This window comes from Vicia villosa, unplaced genomic scaffold (assembly GCF_029867415.1).
Source record: "Vicia villosa cultivar HV-30 ecotype Madison, WI unplaced genomic scaffold, Vvil1.0 ctg.000822F_1_1, whole genome shotgun sequence".
Classification (NCBI taxonomy): Eukaryota; Viridiplantae; Streptophyta; class Magnoliopsida; order Fabales; family Fabaceae; genus Vicia; species Vicia villosa.
The window spans coordinates 489,032-506,337 of NW_026705361.1; the positions used below are offsets into that span (position 1 = coordinate 489,032).

Genomic DNA, 17,306 nt, shown 5'->3' on the forward strand with positions numbered 1-17,306 from the left:
CCTCACAAGATTCATGTCGACGAGAGGTTACCCAAGAGACCTCGTGCTTCCGAGGGGGGACGTCCAGATCAGTCGAACCTAGGTCCCGGGCGCGCCTTCGTGTTGCCTTCTTGCTACAAGGATGGAGGCTATTTTGAGAAGTTCCCCTTGGCTGCCTCACCGGATGAAGCTCGTCGGATCAGTGATATGGATCCCCCGTCTCTTCAGAAACAGTTGGCGTGCGACAGTGCCGCCGTGGTGAGGGTCTTGGAGATGGCCCAAGTGTTGGCTAGTGGAGGTTCGGGCTCGACCGAGGCCCTGAAGGAGGCCGAGGCGGCTAAGAAGGTGGCCGAGGACAAGGTGAAGACCATGGAGGTCGAGCGCAAGGAGTTGAGGAAGAAGGTCGATGCGGCCCTGAAGCAGAAAGATGCGGAGGTCGCGGCTGAGAAGAAGAAGCTGGCTGACCTTCGACACGAATGGGCTCCCTCGGCTGACGAGTCGCCGGATGTGGCAGCTCTGAAGTCTAGGGCTGAGTTTGCGGAGAAGATAGAAAGCCTGAAGATAAGCCTGGCCGACATGGCCGACGTCGGTTTCGAGCGTGCTCTTAACCAGCTGAGGCTTCTGAACCCTGGTTTGAAGGAGGATAATGTCGGGCTCTCTTCGAGGATCGTAGATGGCGTGTTGGTGCCTGAGTCCCCGGGGAGTGAAGAGTAGAAAGTGTAGTTCCGGGCCTGCGTGTCCGTTTTTCTCGGCCTGCGTGCCATTCTTTTTGTTGGACTATGCCCGGATAATTTTTGGGGCCTGCGTGCCCGGTAATGATTGTAACCTTTGACATCGTCGGCCGAGTTGGTCGGCAATTTTAATGTCTTACAATTCTGCTTGCTTATATCTGTTTATTTTTACTTTCGGCGTTATCACTGTATGTTTGTTCTTTTCGATAACATTCCTGCCGTGCTTGTATGACGAGGTATTTCCTCTAAACTTAAAGTATTTTGCGGTTGTTCTAGGTGACCGATGACTTATGCTCGGACATGCCGGAGAGTCACCAGTATACTTGTGATATTATTGGTTTTGTGGGCTATGCTCGACCTAGATTGATTGCCCGGGCGTGTTGAGTACGGGCCGGGTGCGCAGAGCAGGTATGCGCTTTTAGCGAGCGCGAGACCGCGGTTGCGGCCAAGCGTTCGCGGCGTGAACGATCCCATCGCGAGCTGGGGTTCTGCCATGCAGGTACTTCCACGGGGGGTCTAGGTGTAGAATCCGCCGAGGGGTCGGTCCATCTATCCGACGAGAGGAACCGATCGTTGCTGTCGTGGAACACTCACGTCCGTACCGACGACGTGGATCCGTGCCCGTCCGTTACTTGAGTTTGGGTTAGAGGCCGGGCGTTTTAGTTTATGTTTAACTGTAATAACGTCTGAGTTTTTCAGCATTCCAGGGTCGAGCAAGTTTTTCACCGAGAAGATTCTCGAGATAGTAGGCGCCGTTCTCGGTTTTGTCATAAACTCGGTACGGGCCTTCCCAGTTTGGGGCTAGCTTGCCTTCGCGCGAGTCTTTCATGTTTCTGCGAAGTACTAGGGCGCCGATTTCAAATTCGCGCTTTATAACTTTGGCGTTATGGCGAAGAGCTATTTGCTGTTTTAGTTTAGCTTCTCGGAGGGCTGACCCTGCTCGAATCTCTTCTACCATATCGAGTTCTTCCCTCATGGCCTCGTCGTTAAGTTCTTCCTCGAGGGGGAATTCGGTGCGCCGAGAAGGCTCTCGGATTTCTACGGGAATTACGGCTTCGGTGCCGTAGGTTAGTCGGAAAGGAGTTTCGCCTGTGCTCGAATGAGGCGTCGTCCTGTACGCCCAGAGTACACTATGTAGTTCCTCGACCCAGGCTTTTTTGGCTTCGCCGAGTCTTCTCTTTAATCCTCGGAGGATGACTCGGTTGGCCGCCTCGGCCTGCCCGTTCGTCTGAGGGTGCTCGACTGAGGTGAAGTGTTGCTTCGTGCCAAGCTTGGCCACAAACTCTTGGAATTTTTTGTCAGTGAACTGGGTGCCATTGTCGGTGATTATGGCCTGAGGGACCCCGAACCGGGCAAGTATGTTTCGTTTGTAGAAACGGAGCACGTTTTGAGATGTGATCTTGGCAAGCGCCTCGGCTTCTATCCATTTCGTGAAGTAATCGACGGCGACCACGAGATATTTATTCTGGTACGAGCCGACCGGGAAAGGGCCGAGGAGGTCCATTCCCCAGGTGGAAAAAGGCCAAGGAGAGGAGAGGGATTTGAGCTCGGTGGGGGGAGCTAGGTGCATGTCGGCATGCCGCTGACATTTGTCGCATTTTTGAACATGCTCTTTGGCGTCCTGCTGCATGGTCGGCCAATAGTAGCCGGCTCTGAGGGCTTTCCTTGCCAGCGACCGGCCGCCGAGATGCTGGCCGTTAATCCCTTCGTGGATCTCCTGCAGTACTTCCATTGCCTGCGAGTCGTCGATGCATTTGAGAAGGGGAATGGAGAAGCCGCGCCGATAGAGTTTATTTTCGATGACTGTGTACGAGCAGGCTCTCCTTTTAATAGCTGAAGCTTCCTTCGGATCATCGGGGAGCTCGTCGTTCATGAGGTATTTGTATACCGGAGTCATCCAGCAATGGTCGTCTCCGATGGCAAACACTTGTATGGCCGACGCGTTTTTGGCTACGCTTGGATCGGACAAGACTTCTTGTATCACCGACTTGTTCCCTCCCTTCTTTCTCGTGCTTGCGAGCTTGGATAAGAGGTCGGCCCTCGAGTTGTGTTCCCGAGGGATGTGTGCGACGTCTGCCTTCGCGAACCCTTTCATCTTTTCTTTGACGAGCGATAGATACTCGGCTAGTGTGTCGTTTTTGGCCTGGTAATCGCCGCTAACTTGCGACGCGACCAGTTGTGAATCGGTATAAATCATGACTTCCCGAGCGCCTACGTCCTCGGCAAGGCGTAGGCCCGCTAGGAGGGCTTCGTACTCGGCCTGGTTGTTCGATGTGGCGAAGGAGAGGACTAAGGATACTTCGATGACGAGTCCCTCGTCGTTCTCCAAGATGATCCCGGCTCCGCTGCCCGCGTGGCTTGAGGCACCGTCTACGTAGATGGTCCACTTATTCACGGTGGGTGTTAGGGAGTTGGAGATCGTCGTCATCTCGGCCACGAAATCGGCGAGTGCTTGGGCTTTTAGCGCTTTCCTGCCCTCGTATTGTATGTCGAACTCGGACAGTTCGAGGGACCATTTCAGCATCCTTCCGGCCATGTCTGGTCGGCTGAGAAGCTGTTTGATCGGTTGGTCTGTCCGGACGACGATAGTGTGGGCGAGGAAGTAGTACCTCAGTCTTCTGGCGGCCGTTATTAGGGCCAGCGCGATTTTTTCTATCTGTTGATAGCGGACCTCGGGTCCTTGTAAGGCTTTGCTAGTGAAGTACACTGGCTTCTGCCCGTCTTCCGTTTCTCGGATCAGGGCCGCGCTGGCCGCCTCGCCAGAGACGGCCAAGTAGAGATAGAGAACCTCGTTGCTGTCTGGTCGGGATAGCACCGGGGGTTTGGAGAGCACTTGTTTGAGGTGGGATAATGCTTGTTCGCATTCCTCGGACCACTCGAAAGCTGCTTCTTTCCGAAGAAGCTTAAAGAATGGAAGTGCATGCTGGGCGGATTTCGCGACGAAGCGGGACAATGCCGTGAGCATTCCGTTTAGTACTTGGATGGATTTTTTATTGGTGGGGGTAGGGAGGTCTGAGAATGCTCGGCACTTATCAGGGTTGGCTTCTATTCCTCGTTCTGTTAAGTAGAAACCGAGGAATTTGCCTGCCCGTACTCCGAAGGTACACTTCTCCGGATTGAAGCGCATCCTGCAGGACCTGGCCTGCTTGAAGACCCGCTCGAGATGTAGTGTGTGGTCGGAGTCTTCTCGAGATTTGACGATCATGTCGTCCATATACACCTCGAGTGTGTCGCCGATTTCCCCTCGGAAGACCTTGTTCATCATCCGCTGGTAGGTTGCCCCGGCGTTTTTGAGTCCGAAGGGCATTACGTTGTAGTAATAATTGCCCGATTCGGTCATGAAAGCCGTGCATTGCTTGTCGCATTTCGCCATGGGAATCTGGTTGTAACCAGAATAAGCGTCCATGAAGGACAACAGTTTATAGCCGGCCGAGTTGTCGACCAGTCTATCAATATTAGGTAAAGGGTAGGCGTCTTTTGGACATGCCCGGTTAACATCAGTATAATCAACACACATTCTCCAATTTCCATTAGATTTTTTAACAAGTACAACATTTGAGAGCCAAGTTGAATACTTGGCCTCGGAAATAAAATTTGCCTCTAGGAGGTCTTTTACAGCTTTCTCGGCAGCCTCCGCTTTCTCGGGAGACTGCCGACGCCTACGTTGTACTACGGCCTTGGCGGTTGGATTGATGGAGAGGTGGTGACAGGCGACCTCAGGGTCGAGTCCGGGCATCTCTGCGGCGCTCCAGGCGAACAGGTCGGCATTGGCTCGAAGGCAGGCTATGAGTTGCTTCCTCGGCAGGTCAGGGATACCTTTGCCGATCTTCACTGCTCTGTTGGGGTTGTCTCCCAGGGGGATCAGCTCGAAGTCTCCGTCGGGAACAGGTCGGACGGGATTCGATTGTGTTTCCTCCCCGGTCTTCAGTTCTTCTTGTGTGAACCTTGCGTCGAGGTCGACTGAGCTGACGTTGGCCGTTGGAACCTGATCTTCCCGAGGACGCTTATCTTCGGCTCTTGGTTTCTTGTTGGAGCTGGTCGGAGGAGCGATCAGCTCTAGTCCTTTGACGGATGCATCGAAGATCCTTCTCGCAGCTTCAATGTCGGCGTTGATGGTGGCCACTTTCCCTGTCCTCGTGTAGAACTTCATCTTCAGATGGACTGTGGAGGGCACGGCAGTTAGCTCGGCCAGTGTTGGGCGTCCGATGATGCAGTTGTACAATGTTTTGCAGTCGATTACCAGAAACCTGGTTTTGACTTGTCTGGACGCTTCCCCCTCCCCGAAGGTGACAATCAGCTCGACGTAGCCCCATGGTTTGGTGGTGGCTCCGTTAAAACCTTGGAGGTCGGAACCCACATAGGGAGTGAGGTGCGAGTCGTCCAGCTGAAGTGTTTGGAAGAGGTGGGAGTACATAATGTCGACTGAACTGCCTTCATCTACCAGGACCCGTCGCACATCGAAGTTTGCCATTCTGGCTCGGACGAGAAGGGGAATGGTGGCATTTGGAGCTCCGCCGGGCAGTTCTTCGAGATAGAAAGTGATTGGCTCTGACTTTCCTCGGAATTTCCGAAGAGTAGGGCCGAGATCTGCATTGGCGCTGAGTAGCTCGTCGAACTTTCTCTTGACCGAACTGACGGTGAGAGAGCCGGGGTCGCCGCCGTTGGAGATGACCATTGCGGTGGGGAAATGTTCCCAGGTGCTGAGGGCGGTCGTCACGCCGACTGAAGGGATGAAGTCTTCCGGTCGGGTTACGGACAGCGCGACTTGGAGCGGTCTGCTGTCTGGTGAGTTCCCCTCGTCAGAGTTTCGAGGGATGTCTCTTCTGGAGGGTTCTCCCTTCTTGGTGTATTTTGCCAGGTGGCCCTCTTTGATCAGGGTCTCTATGGCATCTTTGAGATGTATGCATTCGTCGGTCATATGCCCGTGACTCTTGTGGTACTTGCAGTATTTGGACTTGTCCGTCCCCGGTCTTGTAGGATTTGACTTCGGGGGCCTGATGTTGGATTTCTTGAACTCGGCGTTCTGGCAGTCGGACAGGATTTTCTCCCGGGAGGTGTTCAAAGGAGTGTAGTCGTTGAAACGCCCTGCTGGTCCTCGCCGTTCTTTGACATCTCGGGCCCGGTCGTCCCTTCTTTTGTCTTGTCCTCGGCGCGACCCCGAGTCTTCGAGGTTTGAGCTGCGAGCGGCGCCACTGCCCCTCGGGGCTCTGATTGCGGCTGCCTCGCCTTCCTCAAAATCGATGAATACCTTTGCTTTGCTGAGGAGGTCATTCATCGAGTTTACCTTCTCGATCTTAATAGCTTTCTTGAAGTCACTGCCGGGGAGAAGTCCTCGTTCCAAGATGTACCTCTTCATGTAGTCTTTTGTCTGCACTTGGACGGCCTCCTTGTTGAATCTTTCAAGGTAATCTCGGAGAGGCTCGTTGGGTCCTTGAACTACGGCCTCGAGATTGGCTTCCGATTTCGGTTGCCGTCGGGAGGCTGTGAAGTGGCTCAAGAAGAGTTCTTTGAGCTCGGTCCAAGAATGGATGGAGTTCGAAGGGAGGTTCCTGTACCAATTCATCGCTCCCTTCCTGAGGGTGGTCGGGAAAATGCGGCACTTGATCGAGCCTCTAACGACGTGATAGTCCATGACCGCTTCGATACTCCGGATATGGTCGTCGGGGTCAGTGGTTCCGTCGTATTGGTCCAATGCTGGCGGTTTTTCCATCCCCCGAGGGAGGCGGGCTCTCCGTATACTAGCGGACAAGGGGCTGCGGAAGTCCTCCTCGTCGCTCGGCCCTGGTGAATCGTAGTGCCTGTTTCGTCGGGGATCCTCTTGGTTGTTACCCGTCGTTGCTTTGGAGGGGCCCCGACGGCCCTGTTCGGGGGAGGGGCTTCTTTGTTCAGCGGTTTCAGGTTTCTGGTTCTTCCTGTTCTTTCTGTGTGGAGAACGGGAACGAGTCCTCCGGCGGCGATGTCTTCTCGGGGGAGACCTTGAAGAGGACGGGGAACGCCGACGGTATCTTCTCGGCGGTGAGCGCGAGGAGGAATAGGAGCGTGACCTGTAGCGCCTCCGTGGGGAAGGGCGACGTCGCCGCTGTCTTTCCAGCTCGTGAATTCGGTCATCCTGAATTCTGAGGAGGCTGTTGGTCAATTGTATTTCCTTGAGCAAGCGGACGGTAATGGGGTCAGTGCCTTCGGGAATGTTGAGCGGCTCCTCTTCTTCTCCATGACGGGCTCTCTGCCTCTCGGAGGTGTGGGTGAATGAGGAAGCATGTTGCCCGTCGCGAGGGTCGGTTTCATTCACATTCTGGGCATGTTCCGGCACGTTGGTCGTTCGGATCGGTTCGCCGTTCTGAACGTGCCCTTCTGGAGGAACATGGTCAACATTCTGGACCTGTTGTAGGACCTGCAGCAGCTGGGTGTCCTGGGTTTCATGCCCGGACCTTTGTCGCCGACGACTCCCCCGACGATGATTAGCTAGCTCGCGGGAGGATTCCTCGATCAGTTCTTGAAGGAGGAAAGGGTCAGCGCTTGGGATGTTGTTGTTGTCAGCCATGACGATTGGTGATGGTTAGCTTTGATCTTTGTTCTTTAAAGATGGGGAAGCAAGATTCCCACAGACGGCGCCACTGATCGTACCTGATCAGAAGGATCGTCGTAGGCTGCTCGGACTGGATCTTCTAGGAAGGAGGAGGAGGGGGGTGTACCTGCAAGGTACTCCAATGCCAAAGTAAGATGACGAGCAAAGGAGCGCAAGTACTAGCTAAGAGTGAGTAAGAATTGAATACCTGACCCTCTAGTTAAAGAGGGTATATATAGCCCCCAGCGCTGGGCCATGATCTCGCTATTGGGTTGGATTCCCAAGCCCAACTAGGAGACTGCCAGGTTTCCTGAGCGGAAATATCGGAGGTGCGTGTATGCCCTCTGTCCTGGTTAACCGCTCCGAAGTCCAAGGGAAGACGCGGTCTTTTAGGAGCCACGTGGGATCCGAGTTATTCGGAGGATTGGATATGAAGGAGCCCTGCGCGGAGCAGGGTCCTCGGCAAGGATGATGTCCGGGGGAGAATGAACGCCGAGCAGGGTGTTGGTGCCGAGCAAGGCGTGTCGGAAGGCCATGAACTATACATGGGCCTCTGAGGCTTATTGGGCCGAAAGCGGTGTTGGGCCTAGCCTTGGCCCAGTCCAGAACAATTTTGTTACCTCAAATTTTAAATTGAATAATTTGTTCTCAAATTTGGTATTAATTGATATAAACCTTTATAAATTATTAACGATATAATAATTTATCCTAATTTATCCTATAATTATTAGCAGTCATTAGTCTGGTTCTGGCTTGACAATATCAACCGATAAATCAAATTCTTTTATAAAACAAATTTTTTATTTTATTTTTGTTTGTAGAATGAGATTGTTATTTAATTTATGTTTCTATGTTTCAAAATATATTTTGCAAATATTATAACTCGTGACATTTTAATGGAATTAGTTGATGGAATATCCATACGTGCCTCTGTTTTATTCTACATTAATTATGAAGATTCATTTTATTTGTGGCTTGTTTGTTAGTCCATTGGATTACTTATTGATCTCATTTGTATTGATTGATAATTCTGGGAATTAGAAAATAACATTTTTATTTTAAAATTATATTTTCAATATTTTGACTAAATTTAGTTGATTCTTAATACATTTTTTAATTTATAATTATTATTAAAATATATATCACCGTATGCTCACTTGTATAAGATTATAAATTATATTGAACTATTCTAAGACAATTAAAATTATTTTATCCTTAAATTATATTAATTATGTTAATTAATAAATTGAGTCTTATATTTTTGATATAATAATTTATCGTTAATTAATAAATTGAGTCTTATATTTTGATGCCATCATATAATTAACTTTTCCAAAATCTTAATCTTTTATTTGAAGGATGTGATAATGAATAATTTTATATATCCAACATATTTCCTCAATGACTTTGCCTTGTCTAGCAGTTTAACCAAACTATGATACCATAATGTTTAATTTATTTTAAGAAAATTAAAACATCTATGTTTCTTGTTAATGTATTTAGGCTGAATGTCTTTAAATTTATAGAATTTCCCATATTCTTGTCATATTCTAATATAGCATTTTGATTAATTTCAATGTTATTCAAATTGCTCATTCAATCTTTTCAAAGTGCTTTGTTAATATTAATGTTGGCTCTCTACAATGATCAATTTTTGCTAGACAACTATAGATTTTGTGAAGAAATATTTCTCGATATAAATTTGGTTTTGACGAAGAAAAAGAAGTTCAAGTATCTAAGAATTTGATCAATGCACGTGGTATGAAGATGATCAAGAGAAGTTATAAGAGATAAGCAAATCAAGGTACTCATTTTAAAAAACATTTTATGGTATCTCTAAAATGCTAAAACAAAACCTCTTCTACTACATCTCATTGTTTTTCTTGCTAAGACTACGTGATAATCGATTATCAGCTTTCAACACGCACATGTATATTGTTTGTCTACCCTTTTACTAGGAGTTCTAGCTTTTATTATTTAGTTAAATGAGCTATTATGTAAAGTTCTTAACATTGAACATTTTCAAAAAGATTATTGTCAACTACCTTTATCCTATCAAGACCAAAATATGAGCAGCATGAGGATCCAAACTCAACCACTGGGAAAGCAATCACACATAATAGAATAAACAGGAATGAATGAATAAACAAGTTATCTCATTTTCCAAATTTAACAATGGTCATCACATTAACTTATAAATATGAATGGTTGACAGTCCATGAACAAAGGGGACAGGGACAACTCACCCCGAATTAGATTAGATCAAGAATTCGCAACATAAATTTCCGTTGAACTTAATAAAACAGAAACAAAAAATTATTTCATTTCATGTAGAAGAAATAAGTAAAAAAAAAATGTTTTTCCCCTGCATAATTGTATTTGTATTCCTCCTCCATCTTATAGGTCTCAGAATCTGAAGTCAGGATCCACATCCATTGCCCAAGCAAATTTTTCCAGCAGAGTTTTACTGAAAATCTGAGCATTTCAGGGTATGTTAGTCATAAGCAAATCAAAATCAAACATCAGAGTTATATCAGTTCACCATTAAATATCGTACGTTTCAAAATTTGATTAAGAGAAGAAATACGAGAATCAAGTGTAATCGTGATAAGCGAAGAAGTCCAGACCTTTTCAATGGGAACCTCGTGCCGCTTGCACCAAGCAACTGTTATCCTGGGATCTAAGTAGTTTATCTTGGACGTGCCAAGTGCCACAGTTTTTAGATCTTCTTTTGTCATCATATCACGTTGCATTTTATCAATTTTTGCACTGGTTTGATCCATCTTTTTCTCTATCCTGTATGTTATTTTACGTAAATCACAATAACAAATTATACTTAATGATTATAACTTGTAAAGATGCTGAGAAAGATGTATATTACGCTTCAGGAGTCAAGTTCCTTTTGTTCTTTCCATCTGAACTTTTAAGAGGCGGCTTTCCTTTTCTTGCCCTGTCCAAATCGGTTTTCAGCTCCTTCATAAGAGCCTACAATTAAAAAATATGTCAGCCCCGAGAATGTGTACTTGCTTTGCTCTCTATTTTCAAGCAACGAGAAATTCATCCACACCCAAGTTTTGAAATTCTAAATAGTATTGTCACCTGAAGTTCATCAATCTTTTCATTTAACTTTGAAATTTGTGCACTGTGAGATTTTGAAACACTACGTTGATGATTACAAATGATCGCAACCTGTTATGGAAAAGACACATCAATGCGACTTAGAAAACCAGTAAAATACATAACAATCTGTGCATATTGACAAAGGAATCAAAAAAGGAATATTTTGAAGTCACCTGTTTATTTGCATGCTGATAGACAACAATTTTTTCGGCAAGATCTCCATCTTTAGTTTCCTTATTCAACTGCCATCACATAATTCAAGAAAAATTTAACATACAAGTTCTAAAATTACCTGGCAGAATAAAATCAACAAAACCTCTAATTTGATCTTTTAAAGATTGATATTATTTCAATATAGCTATTTAAAAAGGTATCAACACCGCACAAACATAATGATAGAGTAATTAATTGACGGTACACAAAGTATAGAAGAGATCATAATAATCTCTTTATGAAGGCAATGTGAATTTCTGGGTATTAATTTCAAAGCATGTTTACCATATCATCCAAAGTGAATGATGCATTGAATGTACGGAAGACTTTTGCTGTCAGGTTGGGCATGAGTTCCTTCAGATGAGCATTTAAGATACTTGTATCCAATTTGTCGAAAAGATCACGACCGGGAAGTTTATCTGATAATTGAAAAAAGTAGATACTTAATGACCTCATCTTATAGGAAGTATATCAAAAAGTGTAACCATTTTCTCACTTTTTTGGAACTCCAAAATGGCATCGTAAACAGGAGGCTCCACCTCAACTGTATTTTCATACTTGATTGAATCTTTACCAAGGAAGTCAAACTGCATTAGTCCAGCAAGGAAACATAATTATACCCCAAACTTAAGAAAAAATCACATGTACTGTAGTGCTGTTCATGCTCCTCAACGTAAAAAAAACAGACAAAGGTAGTTAGATATTGAAGCTCAAATACCTTCAACTTGTTGTGGCCTTCTGCAGTCACATTTTCTACTTTTAATGTACAACAACCAACTGTATCAGCTTCTTGTTCATCATCCTGAGGAAATGTAAATGATAAGCAACTATATTTGATTTGCAAATGCCGAGGTAATTTTCAGATGATAAAGGAAGTGAAAAGAAATAGGAAAGAGGTATTTCTTTTACCTTCTCATTACCAGCCCTCAAAGCTAGTTTGTCAATAAAATAAGTAGCAACAGCTATTTGCTTCTTCGTAATATCTGTACTTGTGAAATTTTTCGTATATGCAGCCCTGATGTTCCCTATATAACTCTGCATCCAGATGTCAAGGTATTGCATGATTAAATAGGTTCTTTTAAATATCATACAAAATATCTTGTGAAAGGTATATTAAGTAAAAGCTGATAAACAAAGCATGAAAGCACCTTCAACATCCTTGCTTTCTCATACTTTTCCTTGTCGCTTTGACCCTTCCAAGAACTACTAGCTGCCAGAAACACATATTTGAATAACTTTGGATTGATTGGGTCATTCCAGTAGGCTAACCAAGTAACTGTATTATCATGTCTTATCTCCCCCCAGCTGCCAAGGGAACACAAATCAATGATTTTAGAACATAACATGACTATCAATTTGCAGTATTCATTAGCTCTTAAGACTTGTTCGCCAAGAAGTTTTGAACAATAATACCTTTCACCAGGAATAGGACATTCAGGAATTGGTGCATCCTTTCCTATATTGATTACGACATCATTTGGAGTGATGCGTCTTTTCACTTTGCCCATCTAATAACATAAAGTATAAGTAGTTAAGTGCCAAATTTGTCGGATACTTCTAAAAATTCTTAAGATGCACCTAAAATTCATGAAAACCATTACATCTGAAGTTTGTTTACATGTTTTTATTTCCAATAACAATAGCAATTATCATAACAACCTTGGGATGCTCTCCACGTCCACGGAACAATCCTGGAGGTTCAACTCTAAAATTGCCAACCTAAAAGAATTAACAAAAATTAGTCATAACAAGCCTTCCTAAGAAAAAAAATTGAAACTAAGTTTCATTAGAACATTTTGAAAGTAAAAGTTTAGATAGAGAAAGGTCAACAGGAGAAAAGTTAAAAAGTCAAACATTATGAACGGATAACCCCTTCAAGATAAATAATATACTTTTGCTATTCCAAAAGCTGTACAAATTCTAAGGCAAAAACCAGACAACATTTTTTCAAGAGATACAGGGAAGGAGATTTTTTCAAGAGAAAGAAAGAGAGAAGATTAAACCTTCTCTTTAACACCATCAACAATAGCCCACATGTATTTCTCCTCTTGTTTCATTTTCTCTTCTCTTATGGCCTTTTTCTCCTGATAAAAAGAAGACAAAAGAAGGTCAACACTCAGCATAATAAATAAATACAAAAATAAATAAATGACACTAATGATCACATCTCAAGCTAACTAAGAAAAGCTTTACAAAAGGCACATACATGCATAAAGATGTATCTGACTGTATTATCCAGAACAAACCACATCAATTCAAATCAAAAAGCTTCAAAGGGAGTATGAGATTTACCAAATAAACTTTATAAAGTAGCCGAGATTCATCTCAAACTTTTTTACCAAAAGATTGTGAAAATATCAATAAATTGAACCAATGTATGCTATACTTTATTATTTGGACAATAGTTGTCAGAACTCTGAAGTGTAAGTCAGATTGTTGAAACACATAACTCAGAAAACGTTTTGTTGGGACAGTGGAAAAGTTGCAAGCTTGGACATTAAACTCACTGATACTCTGTGAGATACAGACACCTGCTGATACACCAAATTCAATAATATTCCAGCCCACTCCCAGAGGTAAAAACTACCAAAATTTAACCCTTTGTCTATTCTGGAGGGTTATGGAAAGAAAAGAAAACAATTTCAAGGTTCTTTCTGTGATTCATACTGTTTCTGGGTTATCATTCCATGTCCTTCCAAGAAAGGTTGTTTTCAGAAGAGGGAAATGATCAAGTGTAAGGGTATACACGACAGGTTCTTTCTGTGATTCATATTTTGCCTATCAAATGTTTTACATGCCTAAATATCCTGTTCAATCTAACATAGGATCTACAAACTTGACGACCATGATTTGGAGAATACAGAGCCAGACCAGCTAAACCCGAAATTAAATCTCAAAACAACTAATCTCTGTATGTGATATTGGAAAGCACAAATAATATCTAATTAAAAAACAAATGGCACTTGGTTCGAGATATTCACTTTTATCATTTTCCAACGAGAATAAACGAAACAACTTACCTCTGTACTCAGTTGTTTCTTCTTCTCCTTTTCAATTTGGTACCAATCATAAATCGGTGTAAAGTCACAATCTTGCAAATTCTGAATCACGTGATTCTTTCCCAGCAATGTTCGCCAGTCAGTCCAAAAATTTTCCTTGAATTTTTCTTTTTGCATGTAATCTGTATCCCGCATGACCGCAAACAATGTGGCAACCTGCATACATATAACATTCCAAGTTTATATTAACTCTGAGAAAAAGACTTACTAATGTGAGAATTCTCGCATTGAAATACTTGACTCGCCTAAATTTAACAAAGACTAAAATTTAGGAACAAAACTATTGGAGTTTAGACAAGGTCCAACTCAACCCCACAAACCGACATGTAAGATAAGAAATGTTGATCCCTTGTAAAAACTTTTTTCCGAGCTAAAACACGTCTAATGTGAGACACTCAGCACACATGGCTGGATATCTTTAGTGTGACCCGGTAGCCCGATAACAGGTTACCAATGGGATCTACAATAGAATCTGATATCATCTTAAGATTTGGCAGAGCCTAATTCAAGTTGTAAACTGAGAAATGTCTCACAATTATATACACTCTTTGCAAGTCATATCACATCCAATGTGAAATTCTCAACAAAAACAAAACAAAAAAAGCAAGATCAAACAGTCGTCAAAACCGTGAAAGCATTATTTACATACAAACTCATACCTCCTCTTGTTCAGGGGTCAGAGTCACTGGCTTCCCCTTATAGAGAATCTTTATCCCATGGGGCTTGTAAAGAGGTGGGAAGATGATACCATTGTGAACCAAAGTAGTCCATTTTTTCTGCCCATCACCAGAGCTCGGAGTAAGTTTAGTAGATTTGAATTGTTCTGATTTGTTGCCTGATTTTTTGAAAATGGGCTTTTTCTTAAAAGATGGAGCAGCACCTTTATTGACTTTATTGACACTTGTCACCTTCTTCAAGGAAGTTGGTTTATCCACTGATGGGGCCAACTTATTCAATCTTTGGGAAAGAGGAATATCATCATCATCATCATCATCATCATCATCCTCAACCTTTGGCTCAGATTTCAACGATGTCTGTTTAGTATTAATTGATGGAGTTGGATCTGAGAGTTTTGACTTCTTACCAGACAAGTGCAAGGAATCAATCTTATCAAGTGGTCTCTTAACTGACAGTGGAATATCATCGTCATCATCATCTTCAACCTTCAGCTCAGATTTCACCGATGTTTGTTTAGCATTAATTGATGGAGTAGGATCTGAGAGTTTAGACTTCTTAACAGAAGAGTGCAAGGAATCAGTCTTATCTAGTGGTCTCTTAACAGACAGTGTAGATGGTCTTTCCGGTTTAATACTAGCACTGGAACCATATTGATGTCCTTTCAGAACTTTTGGAAATGGTTTCTTCTGATCAGCGCCATTATAATTAGAACTAGATTTTCCCAAACTAGTATCATGTGACATCCTTGCTGACAAGGGAATATCATCGTCATCAGAGTCTTCATTAGATTTCTTTACTTCATTAGATTTCTTTACAACAACAGGAGTTGCTTTCTTAGCATTGTCATTGTTCACCTTCATCCTAGCACTCAATGGCATATTATCCTCCTCGTCCTCAGAATCTTCACATTTATCTTCTTTAAGATGTTTGGTAGAATTCTTTTCCTCTTTAGCTTGAATGGGAATTTTCTTTTCTAAAAGAGACTCTTTTTTATTTCCAAAGGATGGAATTTTATTTGCTGAAGGGGACCTCACATAGGTTTTGAGAATTGATGGTGATGCTTTTGCTACACTCGCAGAAGATTCAGCGGCAATTGCCTTAGAGGATGGGACAACCTTACCATTTTGTGAGCTAGAACTTTGGCCATTCGAAGAAGGCACATCAGAGGTCTTTTTATACGGCCGTCCATCATGACTATGAGAAGTTGACTTCCTCACTTCTGAATGCAATTGATTACTCTTCGACACTGAACTCCTCTTAAAAACTACCGGCCCATCATCATCATCATCAAATTCATGCGACATCTTTAACTTACCAGAAGCCTCCACAGTCATTTGTCAACTACGGAATGTCATAGCACGTACATCACAACTTGTTCTGCGAGAAAAAGCAAGAAGTTATAAGTTCCAGGCCAATTACTAGTTACTAGGCTAAAATCACTAATCACATAGCAAACATTAACAACAACAACAACAACGAGAAGTTATCAATTCTATATATCAAAGACAACAAATGCATGTGTATATTGAATTCTAAAGTCATCTGAACTTCTGAAACATTCAGAGTTGTCAACTTAAAACTTCAATGTAAAAATGAGTTTAAGAAATCATTATAATCTTTATACTGACGATGCAGCCCCGCAAACCAAAACGAACACCCAAATACCAATTATTGCCTCAAACTTAAGAGTATATGAACCATAACATATCAAATTCTAGGGTTTCTAAATAGCGGCGAAAGAGCTATAGCATATCAAAATTCGAACAAACCACTATTTTCCGTTATCCCCGATTGATAATATTACCAAATGCATAAATGCTAGGGTTAAACAAATAGCGTACTACCCACTACCGGTCGCAATAAATTAAATAACATAAATGTGCAACATAAAATAATAATCAGCCAGGAACACAAAGCTTTACCATGCTATTTAATCTAAAATCAAAACTAATCTATATAAGTAAACTAAAGAAAAACCGAAAACACAAATCCGGACACAAAAGGAAGATAGAAAATTCAAATCACCGAAATCAATACACAATAACTTCATTGAAACAAAACCAAGTCAATAAGAAGCTTAAGATTAAATTTCCACAAACAACTAAACATAAAATACAAATACGAACTTTTCAACCATAATACCAATTAAAACCTAATGTGAATCATTGGAATAAGATAAATTGCATGTAAAAAAGCAAAGAAAATGCAGAAACATACAAGATCGAAAACATATATATTCTCACAAACAAGATAACAAGTGCAAGGAATAGAAATTCGATAACAGCTACAATATGAACAAGTAACGGAGAAAGGGGGATAAATTGTAAAATTAGATGAAAAAAAAAAAAAAGAGGGAAAAGAGGGGTAACTGAAAATTGATGAAAATGGAGGGCGAATCCTTGGGTTTTTGGGTTAGCTATGGTTGATAAAGGAGATGAAGTTGAGTGAGGTTGAGATTTCGTGGTCGGAGGAAGAAGGGGAGAGGGGTTGGAAAGTAGCTGAAGAAGAGTTGTGGCAGGAAAGGTTGATTCGGAGCTCGGGTTTCCGGTGACCTGATTATCTAACATCTATTGTGTATATTTTTCATTTCTTACGAGTTACAACGTTTTTTGTTCTTGTTCGAAACATTAACTTTTTTTTTTGTCTTTTTTTAACTTTACCCAATGGGCCTAGTGTTGATTATTTGAGCCCATGTATACTAATGGGCCTATTATTGATTTTTCAAGCTCTTATATACCAAATATTTTTAGGCGGCCAAAAATTTATAATCTAACATGACGGAATACATGGTTGTCATTGGTTGATAGTGTAAAATATTTTTACACTTTCGGTGCACTATTTTTTTCTTTTTATAAATATATTAGAATTAATAAAAAATTATTTAAATTTATCAATATATTAAAGTAGATTAAGAGAATAAATAATAAAATAAAAATTATATTAAGAAAAATGTAAGGAGAA

General features: G+C 42.6%; 1 protein-coding gene across 1 annotated transcript; it reads right to left on the reverse strand.

Moving 5' to 3' along the window:
* Positions 1 to 9,410: 9,410 nt before the first annotated feature.
* LOC131631428 (DNA topoisomerase 1 alpha-like) lies at positions 9,411 to 16,944 on the reverse strand. The gene is made up of 16 exons (XM_058902223.1): positions 16,715 to 16,944; positions 14,327 to 15,722; positions 13,629 to 13,823; positions 12,612 to 12,692; positions 12,268 to 12,327; positions 12,022 to 12,116; positions 11,757 to 11,913; positions 11,518 to 11,643; positions 11,327 to 11,410; positions 11,105 to 11,195; positions 10,894 to 11,027; positions 10,569 to 10,637; positions 10,375 to 10,464; positions 10,157 to 10,260; positions 9,903 to 10,071; positions 9,411 to 9,750 (listed from the first exon to the last, which is right to left on the reverse strand). The coding sequence occupies exons 2-16, from the start codon at positions 15,677 to 15,679 to the stop codon at positions 9,682 to 9,684; spliced, it is 2,877 nt and encodes a 958-aa protein (XP_058758206.1). The 5' UTR covers positions 15,680 to 15,722; positions 16,715 to 16,944; the 3' UTR covers positions 9,411 to 9,681.
* Between the last annotated feature and the right edge of the window lie 362 nt (positions 16,945 to 17,306).